The 21,061-nt window shown below is 44.3% G+C and overlaps 1 protein-coding gene across 1 annotated transcript in view; it reads left to right on the top strand.

The window, feature by feature from the left end:
• The window catches only part of slc26a2 (solute carrier family 26 member 2), a 35,915-nt gene that overhangs the window by 4,794 nt on the left and 10,060 nt on the right, over window positions 1-21,061 (top strand). Inside the window, exon 2 of the mRNA XM_068042955.1 lies at window positions 10,238-10,864. Within this exon, the coding sequence (XP_067899056.1) occupies window positions 10,250-10,864 (615 nt within the window). The 5' untranslated portion in view covers window positions 10,238-10,249. The remainder of the gene's footprint in view (window positions 1-10,237; window positions 10,865-21,061) is intronic.

The raw sequence follows: 21,061 nt of genomic DNA, 5'->3' as shown, positions 1-21,061 counted from the left end.
AAGAACATTTGGCAATGTAGTTGTGTGCCAGAATTTCTAAGTAAATATCTTGAATTGTTACTGCTTTCTCTTAGAACTTTATGCACAATGCATTGATGGTTGTTTTGTAGGGAAATAGAGCAACCATTTTACATAAAGTAGCATCCCACTAACAGCAATGAGGTGAAAATGGTTCTGGTCTTTTTCGGAGAAATGTTGGTCAGGACCCTGGGCATTCTGCCAGCTGTTATTTGAATTGTTCCATGAGACCTTCACCATCCATCTGAACTGTTTGAATAGAGCTTTGGAGCTGAAGGTTAGGTTTTGCAACAATGCAGCATTCTGATTATTACAATAGAATGTAAAACCTGATTTATGTACCTGGATCCTGAATGGGAGCTTGAAACCACAAGCTTTTGATTAGATGAGAGTGCAATCTACCAACTGGTCAAGCTGACCACTGTATTTCAGAGCTCTACGTATTAACCACTGTAAGTGGCCTTATTTCTGCATGTCTATTTGACTTTTATGTGGCACGACTTGAAAGATTTATACTTTTCTAATGCTTGAGTACAGTTCAGTCCAAGTTTTCTCCCCAGAACACTTTCATTCAATTGCACTAAATTCCTACCACCTAAAAATGGTAAGCATTTTATTCAGCAGTTGTAACTACATTCCTTATGTTGGGATCTAATTTGATAATTGATGCAGATCTGATTCCTTGGCCAAATGACAGCTGGTTAACCATTTTCCCCAAGTGGATGGTGATTCTTTCAGCTTCTGATGAGTGGCAATTAAAAAAAAAAGTACTTTAAAACTTAAAGGGCTTGCATAATGTTTTCAGTGGCAGAGTGACTCGGGTAGGGGTGGAGGCAGGCAATGTTTCAATGGTACAAATAAAGCAGTGTTGAAGTTTTTTAATCGTTCATGGGATGTGAGAATCACTGGCAAGGTCGTCATTTGTTACCCATTCCTAATTGCCCTTGAGAAGGCGATGGTGAGTTCCTTGAACCACATCAATCCATGTGGTGTAGGTACACCCACAGAGCTGTTGGGGAGGGAGTTCATGTTTTTGACCCAGCGACAGTGAAGGAATAGTGATATAGTTCCAAGTCAGGATGATGTGTGGTTTGGAGGGGAACTTGCAGGTGGCAGTGGTCCTATGCATCTGCTGCTCTTGTTCTTCTAAGTGGTAAAGGTCACAGGTTTGGAAGGTGCTGACTAAGGTGGCTTGGCGAATTGCTGCAATGCATCTACTAGATGGCTGTGCACCACTGGTGGAGGGAGTGAATGTTTAAGGTGGTAGATGAGGTGCTGATCAAGCGGGCTGCCATGTTCTGTATGGTATTGAGCTTCTCGAGTGTTGTTGGAGCTGCACTCATCCAGGTAAGTGGAGAGTATTCTATCACACTCCTGGCTTGAGCCTATACATGGTAGATGGGTTTTGGGGAGTCAGGAGGTGAGTTATTTGTTGCAGAATTCCCAGCCTCTGACCTGCTCTTATAACTATAGTATTTATATACTGGTCCAGTTAAGTTGCTAATCACTGGTAACTCTCAGGATGTTGATCTTGGGGGCCTCAGTGATGATAATATAGTTGAATGTCAAGGGGTTTAGGTTCGATTCTCTCTTGCTGGAGGTGGTCATTGCCTGGTACTTGTGTGGGCAAATCTTACTTGCCAGTTATCAGCCCAAGCCTGAATTTGTCCAGGTCTTGCTGCATTCAGGAATAAACTGCCTCAGTATCTGAGGAGTCGTAAATGGTACTGAATACTGTGCAATAATCAGCGAACATCCCCACTTCTAACATGATGGAGGGTAGGTCATTGTTGAAGCAGCTGAAGATGGTTAGGCCTAGGACACTACCCTGAGGAATTCCTGGGGCTGAGATGATTGGTCTCCAACCAGCGCAACCATCTTCCTTTTGTGCTAGGTATGACTCCAGCCAATGGAGATTTTTTTTTCCCCTGGCTCCCTTTGACTTCAATTTTGCTAGGGTTCCTTGATGCCACACTTGGTTAAATGCTGCCTTGATGTCAAGGGCAGTCACTTTCATCTCACCTCTTGAGCCAAACATGGACCGGAGTTGAATTCAAGGCTGTAATGAAGTCTGGAGCCGAGTGTTCCTTTTGGAACTCAAACTGAGCATCAGTGAGCAGGTTATTGCTGAATAGGTGCCGCTTGAGAGCACTGTCAGTGACGCCTTTGATCAGTTTTTGCTGATGATTGAGAGTAGGCTGATGGGACAGTAATTGATGGGATTGGATTTGTCCAGCATTTTGTGGACTGGACATATCTGGGCAATTTTCCACATTGTTGGGTAGATGTCAATGTTGTAGCTGTACTGGAATGCAAGTCTTCAGTACTGCTGGGATGTAGTCGGGGCCTATCGCCTTTGCTATATCCAGTGGCTTCAGCTGTTTCTTGATATCACATGGAGTGAATCAAATTGACTGAAGACTGGCATCTTTGATGCTGGGGTCCTCAGGAGAAGGCTGAGATGAATCTTCTACTTGGCACTTCTGGCTGTCTTTTGCACTGATGTGCTCAGCTTCCCTCATCATTGAGGATGGGATTGTTTGTGGAATCTCTTCCTCCAGTTAGTTGTTTAATTGTCCACCGCCATTCACAACTGGATGTGGCAGGACTGCTGATGGATAGGCTGTGAGTGTTTTAAAGCCCATTGCAGCGTCAAATAAGATGTCAAGAATGCAAATGGTTGGGGTCAGCTTAAAGAGTGTGTCTTGCTGGAGAAGGAATCAGTGACAAGGGAGTGGAGTTTGTAATTGGGACCAAAGACAATGGCGTTGATCTTCCTGGTGATCAGCTTTAGAAAGTTATGACTCATCCAGGAGTTGATGTCAGATCGGCAGTCTGGTAGCATAGGCATAGCCAAGGATTGAGAGAAGAAGTAGAGCTATTGTCATCACTGTAGATGTGTATTTGATCTCCATCTGTAGGTGATATTGCTAAGGTACAGCATAACCGTCGGGAACAAAAATGTTCAACTAGATGTATTGATGTGCTAGTTTAACTTGGACGGTTGTAAATGGAGCCATGAAAAAGATGGACAACAGAGCAGAGATTGCAGGAGCATGGTGTGGTCAATTGTCAGTAAGTATAGAAAGCCTGAGCAGGGAAAATGCATCACTGTTAGAGTCACAAATTATATAACTTGTAACTGGCTAGCATCTTTTCATTGCTGTAAGTAGGACCAAAGCTGAACTAGTGAGATTCAAGTAGGAGGTTTCAGAGATGGGCACAGTACTGGTTGGGAATAATGCATTTGCGAATCTGAGGGAAAAGCAGGTGGGCATTAGTTGCATAGGACAGATGGGTCAAGGGTGAGCTTTTATTGAGGAGAAGGGTGATGGCAATGGTTTTGAAGGAGAGGGGCAGTACCTGAGGAAAGGGAACAGTTGGCTATATCAGTTAGGGTGGAGGACAGGAAGACAGTTGAGTGGGAAGGAGATCAAGGGATGAGATAATGGATTATGTAGGTCAAAAAAGCAGAAGAGAGGGATGAGCAAGAAACTGTAAAGGAATCGAGGGACTGGATTATAGTTGCTGGAAGGCTGGGAGGGGATGAAGTGGCCATGGAAAACGATGTGCATCCCAGATTTAGTGTTTGAAGTGAATGTGATTAATAGGGAATTAAAGAGATGGTTTGTCATGGATCAAAAAACAATAGTGGTGTTGTACTGCAGATAATCCTGAAGTGATGGAAGTACAGCTACAACACTGGCATCTACCCACCAATGTGGAAAATTGCCTAGGTATATCCTATACACACAAAGCAGGACAAATCCAACCCGACCAATTACTGCTCCATCAGTTTACTCACAATCATCAGTAAAGTGATGGAAGGTGTCGTCGACAGTGCTATCAAGTGACACTTGCTTAGCAATAACCTGCTCAGTGACACTCAGCTTTGGTTCTGCCAGGGCCACTCAGCTCCTGACCACATTTCAGCCTTGGTTCAAAAGGGCTGAATGCCAGAGGTGAGGTGAGAGTGACTTCCCTTGACATCAAGGCAGCATTTGACCGAGTATGGTATCACGGAGCCCGAGCTAATCTGGCGTCATTGGGAATCGGGGGGAAGCTTTCAGTTTGTTGGTGTCGTCCCTAGTGCAAAGGAAGATGGTTGTGGTTGTTGGAGGTCAATCATCTCCGCTCCAGGGCATCACTTCAGGAGTTCCTCCAGGGTAGTGTCCTAGGCCCAACCATCTTCAGCTGCTTCATCAATGACCTTCCTTCAATCATAAAGTCAAAAGCGGGGATGCTTGTTGCTGATTGCACCATGTTCAGCACCGTTCGCGACTCCTCATCTGAAGCAGTCCATGTAGAAATGCAGCAAGACTTGGACAATATCCAGGCTTGGGCTGATAAGTGGCAAGTAACATTCGTGCCACACTAGTGCCAGGCAATGACCATCTCCAACAAGAGAGAGTTAACCATCCCCCCTTGACATTCAATGGCATTACAATCGCTGAATCCCCCACTATCAACATCCTGGGGGTTACCATTGTCCAGAAACTGAACTGGAGTAGTCCTATAAATACCGTGGCTACACGAGCAGGTCAGAGGCTAGGAATACTGCGGCGAGTAACTTGCCTCCTGACACCCCAAAGCCTGTCCACCATCTACAAGGCACAAGTCAGGAGTGTGATGGAATACTCTCCACTTGCCTGGATGGGTGCAAGAAGCTCAACACCACCATCAAGGACAAAGCAGCCCGCTTGATTGGCACCTCATCCACAAACAGTCACTCCCTTCAGCACCGATGCACAGTGGCAGCAGTGTGTACCATCTACACGATACACTGCAGCAATGCACCAAGGCTCCTTAGACAGCACCTTCTAAACCTATGACCTCTACCACCTAGAAGGACAAGGGCAGTAGTTGCATGGGAACACCACCACCTGCAAGTTCCCCACCAAGCCACACACCATCCTGACTTGGAACTATATCACCGTTCCTTCACTGTCACTGGGTCAAAACCCTAGAACTCCCTTCCTAACAGCACTGTGGGTGTACCTACCCCCACATGGACTGCAGCAGTTCAAGAAAGCAGCTCACCACCACCTTCTCCAAGGCAATTAGGGATGAGCAATAAATACTGGCCTTGTCAGTGATGCCCATATCCCATGAACGAATTTATTTTAAAAAAAAAATTTTGGAGCTAAAAAGTGTGAAGCAGAGTAATGCTTGATTTAGTCAAACCAGATCTGGCAGTTGATAGCTAGACCAGTTATCAGCCTGGTGTGCTGAAGATTGTGCTTCTCTAATGTTTTAATGGAGTGGGAATCTGGGCTATACCAGGAGAGACTGTGGTAGGCGACAGTGATTTATTTGTTGGGAACAAGAATATTCAAGGCAGGGCAAGGAACCAGTTCAACAACTCAATAGTGGCAATAATGTGTGGCAGGTGGAATGCAAAAAAGACGGAGTGTGAAATTGTTCAGGAGATGAAGGAAGAGGTTTTTTTTCCCCTTGGGCAGGTAGTGAAAATAATTGGTTTGGAGGAGCGTAGGAAGTTGTATTTAAAGCATAAAGTAAACCTCTATAGTGTAGCAAAACAGTGAAAGATGACTAGGTTTGGAGAGGGGTAAGCACATGGTTGAAGGAGTTTAAGGAAATCCTATGGATGAAGAAGTCAGAATTAGAGGGTGATGGGGGAATTGAGGTGTAGGTTGGAAAAGTTCATTTTTTTTAAATTAAAAGAGAAAAGCCCCAATTTTAATTCCAAAATTGATTGTGTGCATGCTTTTCAAATAGGATTACCAATATTTTCCAAGTCCAGAATGGGCCACCTTTATGGTAAGAGTGAGTGTACGACTTGCATTCTTGGGGCAGGTTTGTCCTCTTTTGTATTTGGGCGTACGTTTTATGGACAGAGTGCATAGAATCACAGAATTGTTACAGCACTGAAGGAGGCCGTTTGGCCTGTCGTGTCTGTGTAGGCTCTCTGAAGGCTCTCTAGGCAATTTACCTAGTGCCATTCCCCCACCTTCTCCCTGTAGCCCTGCACATTCTTCCTTTTTTCAGGTAATAATTCAATTCCCACTTGAATACCTTGACTGTACCTGCCTCCACCACACTCTCGAGCTGTGCATTCCAGATCCTAACCACTCACTGTGTGAAAAATATTTTCCTCGTGTCTCCATTGCTTCTTTTGCCAATTACCTTGAATCTGTGTCCATTTGTTCTCAATCCTTCCACCAATGGGAAGTTTTTCCCTATCTACTCTGTTGAGACCCCTCATGATTATGAACACTTATCAAATGTCTCCTCAATCTTCTCTTCAAGGAATACAGTGCCAACTTTTCCAATCTAGCCACGTAACTGAAGTTCCTCACCCCTGGATCCATTCACGTGAATCTATTCTGAACACTCTCTCATAAGGTAGAACATCTAGATTGGAAGAGGGCTAATTTCAAAGCAATGAGAAGAATAGAGAATAAAGCATAGAGAGAAATCAGACTGAAGAGGGAGGTTTGCAGCCTGATTTTATTTTTTTCCCATTTTGTTAAATGGATGGATAATCTGTGCACTATGTTACGGATAAACACACCTCCCCACATAATTTACTACTTTGCACCCTGCCCAGGCAATTATTTATACCCAAGTGTAAAGAAGACAATCCGTCTCAAGAAGTCACTCCTGCACCTGTCCTTGAATCTTTACTGCAAATGGATTGGAAACCATAACAACTAATGTCTATACACCATAATACACAAAAGAGCTGACAACTTCTGAAGTCTAGATTTTACTTTGCCTGCTGTACATTGAAGAAATTTCTAGACAGCCCACTTAAACACAGAACAGTTAATTGCTGTAATATTCACCTTGGAGATTTGGCACAGCTCAGCCTGTAGATGTCTCCATAGACAACATCATTGTCTCATTCTTTGGTTAACCATCTTTAGTTCACCATGAGAGATGCTTAAGATATGCATGAAGGGATTTCTTCCCTTCTGTACAAGTCAATAAGATGAGAAATCCTCCCTCCAGTCATGAACAAATAAGTATGAGCAGCAATGAAAACTCAGACTGCAGTTCCATTTTTAATAATTTAACCAGCAGTCTACTTGGTAAAGGTTGCAGATTTTTAAAATATTCTTGATTAACCATTTGAAGTTGCGGTTACTTCTGTTCCTAGAATAATATGCATCACATCTAGATTGTTTAAGCATCTTTATGTCTGCAGTAAGACATATTGTATTTTTAAAATTTTGTCAAGGGACATGTTTCATGTGGAAGAATAAAATCTTTTTGGAGTTTTATCACAGCCATGTTGATTTCTGAAAGGAAATCTAAGTACTAACTGATCTTGATGAGTCTGAGTGTGCAATGTTCCATAACAACTTGGATCTTATCAGGAAAATCTGATGGGGAAATTGTTTTAGAAAGTTAGTATGACTTTTAGTGTGCACTGTACACATAACCTTTAGTATATATAATTCAAATTCTTTGAGTGTTCTACAACTGAAATTAATATTAATAAAGAACTTTGAATATGAAATTGTGATAATGTTTGGCATCTCATGAACGTGGCTGTATTTTGCACTTGTTTTTCCAAATTGAACATTGTTGTAAAAGATGCAGCAACTCCAGGAATGGAATGCTGCAATACGTAATAGTGAGTACTGGGAAATTGGGATTGTATCCTCATTGAGAAATTCTGCTCGATTTAAATAGACACTTCCCACTGGGTGCCTCACAGCAATCACAAACGAGACTGTTGGTTGTTTGTTGTAGAGTGAGTTAATGTTTCAGGAACTTGGGAGAGGGGATATGGTAAAGGAAAGTGGTGAAGTCTGGGTTGGGATCATTATCTCTAAATCAGTAATAACCAAAGGATGTAATAAATGGTTATAGATAAATTGTTATATACTTTGTACCAGAAGTGCTTATTATGATCTTTTAAAACAATTATGTGCATAGTGTCCTTGAACACTCTTGCTTAATGTTCATTTTCTGTTTTTTAAAAAAAAGAGTAGCAGCTTAGATGGTTTGTGGAGGGACTGGCATTTTGTATGTGATAAGATCAACAATGTTGCATTCTGCAAGGAATTCTGGAAATACTCAGCAGGTCTGGCAGCAGCTGTGGAGAGAGAAGCAGAGTTAATGTTTCAGGTCAGTGACCTTTCATCACTGTGGGCGGCACAGTGGTTAGCACCGCAGCCTCACAGCTCCAGGGACCCGGGTTCGATTCTGGATACTGCCTGTGCGGAGTTTGGAAGTTCTCCCTGTGACCGCGTGGGTTTTCGCCAGGTGCTCCGGTTTCCTCCCGCAGCCAAAGACTTGCAGGTGATGGGTAAATTGGCCATTGTAAATTGCCTCTAGTGTAGGTAGGTGGTAGGGAATATGGGATTACTGTAGGGTTCGTATAAATGGGTGGTTGTTGGTCGACACAGACTCAGCGGGCCGTAGGGCCTGTTTCAGTGCTGTATCTCTAAATAAATAAATAAAGTTAGAAATGTAATAGGTTTTAAGCAAATAAAGCAGGGATGGAGCAAGAGATACCAAAAAAGGAAGATGTTGATAGGACCGGGTCACAGAGAATAACTGACAAGGAGGTCGTGGAGCAAAGGCAAACGGTATGTAAATGGTGTGCTGAAAGACAAAGCGTTAGTGCAGAGATTAACACCCTCTCTGCACGAACGCTTTGTCTTTCAGCACACCTTTAGAAACATAGAAAAATAGGAGTAGGCCATTCAGCCCTTTGAGCCAGCACCGCCATTCAATTCGATAAGAGCTGATCATCCAAGCTCAGTACCCCGTTCCTGCTTTCTCCTCATATCCCTTGATCCCTTTAGCCCTAAGAACTATATCTTACTCTTTCTTGAATGTATTTAATGATTTGGTCTCAACTGCTTTCTGTGGTAGAGAATTCCACAGGTTCACCACTCTCTGGGTGAAGAAATCCCTCTTCATCTCAGTCCTAAATGGCTTACCCCTTATCCTGAAACTGTGACCCCTGGTTCTGGACTGCCCGCCATCGGGAGCATCCTTCCTGCATCTAGTCTGTCCAGTCTGTTAGAATTTTGTAGGTTTCTATGAGATCCTGTTTTGCCTTTGCTCCATGACCTTCTTGTCAGTTATTCTCTGGGACCCTGTCCTATCAACACCTTCCTTTTTGTTATCTCTTGCCCCACCCCTACTTTATTTGCTTAAAACCTATTACATTTCTAACCTTTGCCAGTTCTGATGAAAGGTCACTGACCTGAAACGTTAACTCTGCTTCTCTCTCCACAGATGCTGCCAGACATGCTGAGTATTACCAGCATTTCTTGTTTTTATTTCAGATTTCCAGCATCTGCAGTATTTTGCTTTTATTATACTGTTTCTACGTGGTTGGCCTACTGTGTACATTAGATGTGACTATATTTACTAGTTGAAAGCCACAAATTTGCTCTTTCTATTTTATATCCGCTGTATTTACTATTCAAATTTCACAATCTTCTGTATAGTTTAAAAACTGGTTCTTATTTGTGCCAAATCAGTGTTAAATATTTTAAAGTATCCTTGCAGAGGAAAAAATTGTTAATCGTATTTTGCTAATTATTTGCAAACTACCAAAGGTACTTTCAAATTATTAAAAACTATGATACAAGTCTCGTTATGTTATCCTTTTAAAGTCTTTGAAGGGCATATTGCAAACCACAGTGGTTGTTCCTCACAAATATTAGAGTTGTTTTGTACCACATTCATATATCCATTAGTCAGATAAGTAAAATATTTCTTAAAACGCTGAGACACGCCTCCCTGATAGATGATTCAGAATTGTGTGGTACTAGTCAAGACATTGTTAATTGGGGCAGCACAGTGGCACAGTGGTTAGCACTGCAGCCTCACCGCTCCAGCTACCCGGGTTCGGTTCTGGGTACTGCCTGTGGGAGTTTGCAAGTTCTCCCTGTGACCGCGTGGGTTTTCGCTGGGTGCTCCGGTTTCCTCCCACAGCCAAAGACTTGCAGGTTGATAGGTAAATTGCCCCTAGTGTAAGTATGTGGTAGGAGAATGGTGGGGATGTGGTAGGGAATATAGGATTAATGTAGGATTAGTATAAATGGGTGGTTGGTCGGCACAGATTCGGTGGGCCGAAGAGCCTGTTTCAGTGCTGGATGTCTCTATGACTCTATAATACCATTTTGATCAATCTTGGTAAAGTAATTCAAAATGTTAGGCCTTGGGACAAATGTCATAAGTTGAGATTTATTACATAAAGACTAACCAGCTTCTTCTGTTTGTTTAGACAACTTGCAGGATGACTTCCCCAGAAGCTAATAAGGCTGAAAGCGGGTTGGCGCTCAGTACCCCAGCCTCTTCTGACAGGAAAAGCAGGAAATTTTCTCCCATTATTTTAGAGGAGCAAGAAAAGAAAACATTAGATGTGAAGAAGATTGCAGTGAAAAGGCTGAAGAAGTATTGCTCCTGCACCCCAACAAAAGCAAAAGACCTTTTAGTTGACCTCTTTCCTGTCATACGATGGTTTCCAAAGTACAAATGGAAGGAATGGATTTTGGGGGATATTATGTCTGGGCTGATTGTAGGCATCCTGCTAGTCCCTCAGTCAATAGCCTATTCATTGCTCGCAGGGCAGGAACCAATATATGGGCTATATACCTCATTCTTTGCCTGCATCATCTATACTCTGATGGGAACATCAAGGCATATCTCAGTCGGTATCTTTGGTGTACTTTGCTTAATGATTGGCCAGGTGGTGGATCGAGAGCTACAGTTTGCCGGGTTTGACCTCTCTGATGATATTAACAGCACTACCCAATCAGAAATGTTCAATCAGTCTGCAGGTATTTGTGGCAGAAGTTGTTTCGCCATTCGTGTTGGCTCAACATTGACTTTTATGGCTGGAGTCTATCAGGTGAGGTGAAAACTTAGTCAACCTTTATAACCCTAAATAAATATCTGCTGTATGCACAATACAAAGATGAAGTTATGGGCCTGGAAAATCCTCCATGGTGTTGCAACCCACCGTTCCAGTCAAAGCCCCCAATCAAAATATACGATTCTGATTGTGGTGGGAGAAATGCACTGTGAATTCAATCCCGTCCCTACACTGATCACCTGACATATCATTTTAAACTTTCCAAATTAAAGAAAGACCCAGCCAAATTGTACCAGCTATTAACCTCCTCCCTACCTCCCCGGCGAATGAGGCTAACTAAACCAGGTGTCTCTAAATCAACAAATTAACTGTTTAATTAGAAAAACTAAAATTCTTAAACACTACTAAGACATAAACAACATTTAAAATAGAAAAAATTAGCATCCTTGCAAATTTACGCTTCTGTGGGATATGGAACAGTCCAAGGTTGCTTGAAGTCCTCACAGCCATCTGATGGGGGGAAGTAAGGTTCTTCAACAATAGAACAGTCTGTAGTCTAATTCAGAAGTTGAAATTGACCTAGTGTTCTGACCACTCAACCAAACCATTCATATAATTCTGGAGTCTACAGCCATCCTCTTCATCAACTACACGGCCAATTTTTGTCATCTGCAAATTTCCCAATCATGCCTCCCACATTTAAATCCAAATCATTAATATATACCACAAACCACAAGGGACCCAACGCTGAGCCCTGTGGAATGCCACTGGAAACCGCTTTCCAATCACAAAAACACCTGTCGTCTGCTACCCTTTGTTTCCAGTCACTGTGCCAATTTTGGATCCAACTTGCCACATTCCCCTGTATCCCATGGGCTTTCATTTTTCTGATCAGTCTGCCATATGTGACCTTGACAAATGCCTTACCACATCCACTGCACTACCCTCATCAATCCTCCTTTTTACTTCCTTAAAAAATTCAATCAAGTTAGTAAGTCACAACCTTCCCTTAGCAAATCCATGTTGACTACCCCTGATTAATCCTTGCCTTTCTACGTGACAGTTTATCCTGTCTCTCAGAATTGATTCCAATAATTTACCCACTGCCGAGGTCAGACTGACCAGCCTATAATTATTTGGTGTATCGATTGCACACTTTTTTAAACAATGGTACAACGTTCTCAGACCTCCAATCCTCTCGTACCTCGCATGTATCTAGTGGGGATTTGACGATGATCCTCAGCGCATCCACTATTTCCTCCCTGGCTTCCTTTAACAATCTGGGATACAGTCCATCTGTATCAACTTTGCTTCTAATTTCCACCCTTCTCTCACCTTTTACATGGTCCATCTCCAACATTTCTCTTCCCTTCCTCGAGTTCTCTGTCTCCATCTCTGGGGATAGACTGTCTACTAATATCCATTATAAGCCCACCGACTCCCACATCTACCTCGGCGACAACCTCTTCACACCCTGCCTCCTGTAAGGACTCAATTCCATTCTCCCAGTTTCTCCGTCTCCGACACATCTACTCCGATGATGCTACCTTCCATGATAGTGCTTCTGATATGTCTTCCTTTTTCCTCAACCAAGGATTTCCCCCCCCCACTGTGGTTGACGGGGCCCTCAACCATGTCCGGCCCATTTCCCGCACCTCTACCCTCACCCCTTTTTTCCCCCCCCCCCCACTCCCAGAACCGCGACAGGGTTCCCCTTGTCCTCACTTTCCACCCCATCAGCCTCCATATCCAAAGAATCATCCTTCACCATTTCCTGCACCTCCAGTGTGATGCCACTACCAAACGCATCTTCCCCTCCCTTCTCCTATCAGCATTCCGAAGGGATCGTTCCCTCTGCGCCACCTTGGTCCACTCCTGTATTACCCCCACCACCTCATCCCCTTCCCAAGGCACCTTCCCCTGCAATCGCAGGAGGTGTAATACCTGCCCATTTACCTCCTCTCTCCTCACTATCCCAGGCCCCAAATACTCCTTTCAGGTGAAGCAGCGGTTTACTTGTACTTCTTTCAATGTAGTATACTGTATTCGCTGCTCACAATGTGGTTGTCTCTACAATGGGGAGACCAAATGCAGACTGGGTAATCGCTTTGAAGAACACCTCCGCTCAGTCTGAATGCATGACCCCAAGCTTCCGGTTGCTTGCCATTTCAACACTTTTTCCCCCCCCCCCCCCCCCCCCCCCAGCTGCTCTCATGCTCACTTCTCTGTCCTGGGATTGCTGCAGTGTTCCAGTGAACATCAACGCAAGCTCGAGGAATAGCATCTCATTTACCGATTAGGCACACTACAGCCTGCCAGACTGAACATTGAGTTCAATAATTTCAGTGCATGACAGGCCTCCCATTTTACTTTTTTATTTTTATTTTTTCTTTTTTTTTTGTGTTTCTTTTATCTTCGTTTCTTCATTTTGCCTACCCACTCTTCTTTTTTCATGTTTGTACTTGTGGCTGTTCAGTTTTCAGTCCGTTAACACCTTATCTGTATTAATGCTTTGTCTTTCAACACACCATTAACATATTGTTTGTCTTTGCTCCATGACCTTCTGGTCAGCTATTCTGTGACCTTGTCCTATCTACACCGTCTCCTTTGCTATCTCTTGCCCCAGCCCCACTTTACTTGCTTAAACCTTTCACATTTCTATTATTTGCCAGTTCTGAAGAAGGGTCCCTGACCTGAAACGTTAACTCTGCTTCTCTCTCCATAGATGCTGCCAGACATGCTGAGTATTTCCAGCATTTCTTGTTTTTATTTCAGATTTCCTGTTTTTATTTCAGATTTCCAGCATCCGCAGTATTTTGCTTTTATTATAGTCAGTCTGGCACTGACGATTTATCCACTTTTGGGGATGTCAGACCCTCTAGTACTTCCTCTCTCTCATTATGCTTATCATATTGAATATTTCACACTCGTTCTCTTTCACTACAATGTCTGCATCATCCCTCTTGTTTGTGAAGACAGACAAAAAACTCATTAAGAACCCTGCCCACATCTTCTGCATCCACGCATAAGTTCCCTTGTACATCTCTGATAGGCTCTACCCTTTCCTTAGTTATCCTCTTGCTCTTAATGTACTGATAAAACATCTTTGGGTTTTCCTTGATCTTACCTGACAATAATCTTTCATGTCCTCTCTTTGCTTTTCTAATTTCCTTTTTACTTCAGCCCTGCACTTTCTATACTCTTCTAGGCTTTCTAAAGTATTATGCTTTTTGTGACTATCATAAGCTTTCTTTTTCTGCTTAATCCTACCCTGTATGCTTCTAGATAACCAGGAGGCTCTAGGTTTTGCTGTACTACCCTTTTATCTTTGTGGGGACATGTCTACGCTATGCCTGTAGAATCTTGCTTTTGAATGCCTCCCACTGGTTTGCCACTGATTTTTTTCCTTCAAGTAGCTGTATCCGGTCCACCTTCGCCAGATCAACACTCGGCTTCTTAAAATTTGCCTTCCCCAATTTAGAACTTCTACTACTGTTTTATCTTTGTCCTTTTCCATGCTTATGCTAAAATTATTATGGTCACTATCGCCAAAATGGTCTCCAACTGCTGCTTCTTCCACTTGCCCAGTTTCATTATCAAAGACTAAATCTAGAATTGTGCCCCCACTCGTTGGGCTTGTTATGTGCTGGCTAAAAAGGTTCTCTTGAATGCAGTTCAAGGATTCTGTCCCCTCTGTGCCCTTCACACTGTTTGTATTCCAGTTGATATCAGGGTAGTTGAAATCCCCAACTATTGTTGCCCTATAGTTTTTGCACTTAAAAATTTGCTTACATATTTGTTCTTCTATCTCCCTCTCACTATTTGGCTGTCTATAGTACACTCCTAGTAGTGTGGCTGCCCTTTTTTAATATTTCTGACCTCAACCCATATGGCCTCATTGGATGATTCATTTAGCATATCATCCCTCCCCACAGCTGTTGTTGATTCTTTAACCAGTAATGCTACACACCCCCCCCCCCCCCCCCACCCCCTATCCTGACTGAAAACTCTATATATCCAGGGATGTTGAGCTACCATTCTTGCCCCTCTTTAAGCCAAGTTTCAGTCATAGCAATGATATCATATTGCCATGTGTTTATCTGTGCCCTCAGTTCATCGGCTTTATTTGCTATACTCCTTGCATTTAAATAAATACCTTTTTAACACTGCCAAATTGGCAGTGCCAGTGGGAACCTAAAATGTAGTGCCAGTGTACAGGATGTTGAGAGTAGTGAGGTCAGGGATAAGGTTACAAGGACGCAAGAGGGCACTGGCAAGCAAGAACCTGGTTTAAAGTGTGTCTACTTCAACGCCAGGAGCATCCGGAATAAGGTGGGTGAGCTTGCAGCATGGGTTGGTACCTGGGATCTCGATGTAGTGGCCATTTCAGAGACATCGGTAGAGCAGGGGCAGGAATGGATGTTGCAGGTTCCGGGATTTAGATGTTTCAGTAAGAACAGAGAAGATGGTAAAAGAGGGGGGGGGGGGTGTGGCATTGTTAATCAAGGAGAGTATTACAGCGACAGAAAGGACATTTGAGGACTCGTCTACGGAGGTAGTATGGGCCGAGGTTAGAAACAGGAGAGGTGAGGTCACCCTGTTGGGAGTCTTTTATAGACCTCCAAATAGCTCCAGAGATGTAGAGGAAAGGATAGCGAAGATGATTCTCGACAGGGGCGAGAGTAACAGGGTAGTTGTTATGGGGGACTTTAACTTGCCAAATATCGACTGGAAATACTATAGTTCGAGTACTTTAGATGGGTCAGTTTTTGTCCAGTGTGTGCAGGAGGGTTTTCTGACACAGTATGTAGACAGGCCAACCAGGGGCGATGCCACATTGGATTTGGTACTGGGTAATGAACCCGGCCAGGTGTTAGATTTAGATGTAGGTGAGCACTTTGGTGATAGTGATCACAATTCGGTTAGGTTTACCTTAGCGATGGGCAGGGACAGGCATATACCGCAGGGCAAAAATTATAGCTGGGGGAAAGGAAATTATGATGCGATTAGGCAAGATTTAGGATGCGTAGGATGGGGAAGGAAACTGCAGGGGATGGGAACAATCGAAATGTGGAGCTTATTCAAGGAGCAGCTACTGCGTGTCCTTGATAAGTATGTACCTGTGAGGCAGGGAGGAAGTTGTCGAGCGAGGGAGCCGTGTTTTACCAAAGAAGTTGAAGTGCTTGTCAAGAGGAAGAAGAAGGCTTATGTTAGGATGAGACGTGAAGGCTCAGTTAGGGCGCTTGAGAGTTACAAGCTAGCCAGGAAGGATCTAAAGGGAGAGCTAAGAAGAGCAAGGAGAGGACACGAGAAGTCATTGGCGGATAGGATCAGGGAAAACCCTAAGGCTTTCTATTGGTATATCAGGAATAAAAGAATGACTGGCCCTAATCTACCTCTAATCAAGGATAGTAGTGGGAAGTTGTGTGTGGAATCGGAGGAGATAGGGGAAGTGTTAAATGAATATTTTGCGTCAGTATTTACAGTAGAGAAAGAAAATGTTGTCGAGGAGAATACTGAGATTCAGGCTACTAGGCTAGATGGGATTGAGGTTCACAAGGAGGAGGTGTTATCAATTTTGGAAAGTGTGAAAATAGATAAGTCCCCTGGGCCAGATGGGATTTATCCTAGGATTCTCTGGGAAGCTAGGGAGGAGATTGCAGAACCTTTGTCCTTGATCTTTATGTCGTCATTGTCGACAGGAATAGTGCCGGAAGACTGGAGGATAGCAAATGTTGTCCCCTTGTTCAAGAAGGGGAGTAGAGACAGCCCTGGTAATTATAGACCTGTGAGCCTTACTTCGGTTGTGGGTAAAATGTTGGAAAAGGTTATAAGAGACAGGATTTATAATCATCTTGAAAAGAATAAGTTCATTAGCGATAGTCAGCGCGGTTTTGTGACGGGTAGGTCGTGCCTCACAAACCTTATTGAGTTTTTCGAGAAGGTGACCAAACAGGTGGATGAGGGTAAAGCAGTGGATGTGGATATGGATGAGGGTAAAGCAGTATATGGATTTCAGTAAGGCGTTTGATAAGGTTCCCCATGGTAGGCTATTGCAGAAAATACGGAAGTATGGGGTTGAAGGTGATTTAGAGCTTTGGATCAGAAGTTGGCTAGCTGAAAGAAGACAGAGGGTGGTGGTTGATGGCAAATGTTCATCCTGGAGTTTAGTTACTAGTGGTGTACCGCAAGGATCTGTTTTGGGCCCACTGCTGTTGGTCATTTTTATAAATGACCTGGAAGAGGGTGTAGAAGGGTGGGTTAGTAAATTTGCGGATGACACTAAGGTCGGTGGAGTTGTGGATAGTGCCGAAGGATGTTGTAGGGTACAGAGGGACATAGATAGGCTGCAGAGCTGGGCTGAGGGATGGCAAATGGAGTTTAATGCGGAAAAGTGCGAGGTGATTCACTTTGGAAGGAGTAGCAGGAATGCAGAGTACTGGGCTAATGGGAAGATTCTTGGTAGTGTAGATGAACAGAGAGATCTTGGTGTCCAGGTGCATAAATCCCTGAAGGTTGCTACCCAGGTTAATAGGGCTGTTAAGAAGGCATATGGTGTGTTAGCTTTTATTAGTAGGGGGATCGAGTTTCGGAGCCACGAGGTCATGCTGCAGCTGTACAAAACTCTGGTGAGACCGCACCTGGAGTATTGCGTGCAGTTCTGGTCACCGCATTATAGGAAGGATGTGGAAGCTTTGGAAAGGGTGCAGAGGAGATTTACTAGGATGTTGCCTGGTATGGAGGGAAGGTCTTACGAGGAAAGGTTGAGGGACTTGAGGTTGTTTTCGTTGGAGAGAAGGAGGAGGAGAGGTGACTTAATAGAGACATATAAGATAATCAGAGGGTTAGATAGGGTGGATAGTGAGAGTCTTTTTCCTCAGATGGTGATGGCAAACACGAGAGGACATAGCTTTAAGTTGAGGGGTGATAGATATAGGACAGATGTTAGAGGTAGTTTCTTTACTCAGAGAGTAGTAGGGGCGTGGAACGCCCTGCCTGCAACAGTAGTAGACTCTCCAACTTTAAGGGCATTTAAGTGGTCATTGGATAGACATATGGATGAAAATGGAATAGTGTAGGTCAGATGGTTTCACAGGTCGGCGCAACATCGAGGGCCGAAGGGCTTGTACTGCGCTGTAATGTTCTAATTCTAATTCTAAAAAATTCCTGTGCTGCACACTTTTTAACCTTTTGCTTCTTCTGTCTTTCAAAGTCACTTGCTAATTTTCTGCCTCCTGTTCCCTGCCCTGAATTTGTCCTATCTGAAACTACCGTCCGGTTCCTATCTCCCTGCCAAACTAGTTTAAACCATCCCCAACAGCACTCGCAAACCTTCCTACAAGGATACTTGTCCCAGTCTTGTTCATCTGTAGACCGTCCTGCTTGTACAGGTCCCACCTTCCCCAGAACCGGTCCCAATGCCCCAGTAATTTGAAGCCTTCCCTCCTGCACCATCTCTCCAGCCACGCATTCATCTGGTGTGTTGTCCTATTTCTATACTTACTAGCACATGGCCTTGGGAGTAATCCGAATATTGCTACCTTTTGAGTTCCTGCTTGCTAATCTCTTTCCTAACTCCCTAAGCTCAGCCTGCAGGACATCATCCTTCTTTCTTCCTATATTGTTGGTACCAATGTGAACCATGACCTCTGGCTGTGCACCCTCACCCTCCAGAATGCTGTGTAGCCGCTTGGTGATATCCATGACCCTTGCACCAGGGAGGCAACATACCACCCTGGAATCCTGTCTGTGACCACAGAAATGCCTGTCTGTTCCCCTAACTATAGAATCCCCTATCACTATTGCTCTTCTGTCTTTTCTCCTCCCTCCCTGCACAGCTGAGCCACCCTTGGTGCTCTGGTCATGACTCTCGCACTCTCCAGAGGAACCCTCTCTCCCATTGGTACTCAGAACTGAAAGTGGGATGCTCTCCGGGGACTCCTGCACTACCTGCCATGTCCTTCTTGTCTGTCTGGCAGCCACCCAGTTCCTCTCTGCCTGTGCTCTCTTAAGCTCCAGGATGTCTACCTCCTGAAACGTGCTATCCATGTAGTTCTCTGCCTTGCGGATGCACTACAGTGACTCCAGCCGCCGCTCGACTTCCGAAACCCGGAGCTCAAGCTTCTGCAGCTGTTGACACTTCCTGCAGATGTGTTTGTCAAGGACACATGGTGTGTCCACGACTTCTCGCATACCACAGGAGGCACATTCTGCTTGGCCGAGCTGCCCTGCCATTACTTCACTTCATAAACTAATTATTGCTCGTGTAATAAGTAGAATAACTAACCAGTTACTTGTCAATCAGCTTCTTTCCCTGTACCGTGGAGGCTGAAAAGGCAGAAAAGAAAGAGACCAAAGAGCACCTGCTTCCCTTTGTCAGTGAAGTCCCTCACACACCAACTCACAGCCTTACACTCTGCCCAAACACCACTTTCTAATTAGTAATTACTAATAAATTACACCAACTAAAACCTTAGTAATAATAACCTTACCATTTAGAAGGTAACTATTTGAGGGTTTAAAAAAAGTACTTTTTTCTATGATTTTTAAGCTATTTACATGCACTAATAGCTAATACTCCCCAATCAATCAGCTTTCGGATTTCCTGTGATGTCACTGTTAGGTTTTTTTCACTTTTCAAACACAGCACGCGATGACACAGACAGAGCCAGAGCCTGCCATTCCGGTCTTCAGGTAAGTAAGGGCTTCGAGCCCCGCTCTCGTATTTATAGCTCCCACTCAGGTTTAATTCCTCCCAGGTCCGTTGACTGCCTCTCCAGTCTTCACATAAGCAAGGAACTTGAGCCCAACTCTCGATTTTTATATCCAACTCATGGAGAGCCGTAAGCAGCACCACTCCAAATGGATGCAGGAGCAGTGTGCTGATATGCAGAGAAAGAGTGACACTCTGTAGCATAGATGGCTCAGTGTCACTGATAGCACAGAGATGCTTGTAGTGGATGCCAGCTGCGTCCCAGCCAGTGGCCTAATCCAGCATGCATGGGCTGAGAAAGTCACAGGAGCTGATGAGGGAGCCACTCCTCAGGGGACACCGGCGTCATCCGTTACCTCTTTGGCCACTCTGACTCGGGAACCATTTATGCCGCAAAGGAGTCTGCCCTGCAGTGATGCTGGCACAGCTGTCTGTGAAGGAGCCCCAATGGGCACCTCCAAGACAAGGACGGAAGCTATGGGCATTTCAGCCGCGAGTAGAGACAAGGGAGCAGGTTGCTTTTTTTTTCCAAAATATACTTTATTCATAAAAATCTGTTTTTAAAAAAAAAAAATTACAAAACAGTTCAAAACAGCACCAAGTTGACAATACAAAGAGTGCAAAGGAGATCAGTTTCCTTCAATCCAGGAATGAGTTGCCTCACAACCCTTCCATTTCATTTTACATGCCATGTACATTTTGCAGCAAACCCATATTTTCTGGATACAGCCTGAGGGGTTTCCCATGGGTCCAGCCCCTCAGTTCAGTATGGTGGGAAGACCTTGCACAGTGGTCTTTCCCCATTGAGCCTTTGCCGCGGCTACCTCAAGCTTTAGTGCGTCCCTCAGCACGTAATCCTGGACCTTGGAATGTGCCAGCAGGTCCGGGCCGACCCAGTCACACACTGCCAAATACAACTCAGCCGGTAAGCCATCACTTCCGGGAATTTTACTGTTCTCGAAAGACCTGACTGCCTTTGTCAGTTCTTCCAGAGTTAGCGGCTTGTCCAGTCTCTTCCTCGTGCTGTCATCGAAGACCTCTGTGATAGATGACAGGAAGGACTGGGAGGCTCTGCTGTCCATGGGCTTCACGTCATCCAGCCCAGCATAAAATGATTTGCTGATCCTTGGTATGTCGGACTGCGAGGACATTACCGAGCCATCCTCTTCCTTCAGGCTGCTGATCACCGAGCTCTCGCTGTGTACATTTTTGGAAGAATTAAAGCGAGCACATCTCATCCTGCTCAATGGAGCAGTCTCTGGACCGGAGGATGATCTTTGAGGCCTCCGTGGTAAAGGAGCGAGGCCAGCTGGCTCTTCACCTCATGGAGGTCTTCCTTGACCTCGATCCCCATCGACTGCAGCCAGAGTAGATTTTGCATTCTTTTATGGAGTCGGGACATTTCCCTCTGTCTCTCTCTCGCCCTCTGAACACCTTTGAAGATAAAGAACCTCTTGATGTTGGAGCAGGTTGCCTCCACCTCATCCTCAGCCACAGGGGGAGCACCTTATAGCAGTGGA

This window comes from Heterodontus francisci, chromosome 12 (genome assembly GCF_036365525.1).
Source record: "Heterodontus francisci isolate sHetFra1 chromosome 12, sHetFra1.hap1, whole genome shotgun sequence".
In the NCBI taxonomy this organism is placed as follows: domain Eukaryota; kingdom Metazoa; phylum Chordata; class Chondrichthyes; order Heterodontiformes; family Heterodontidae; genus Heterodontus; species Heterodontus francisci.
This window is presented reverse-complemented; position numbering and strand designations above follow the sequence as displayed.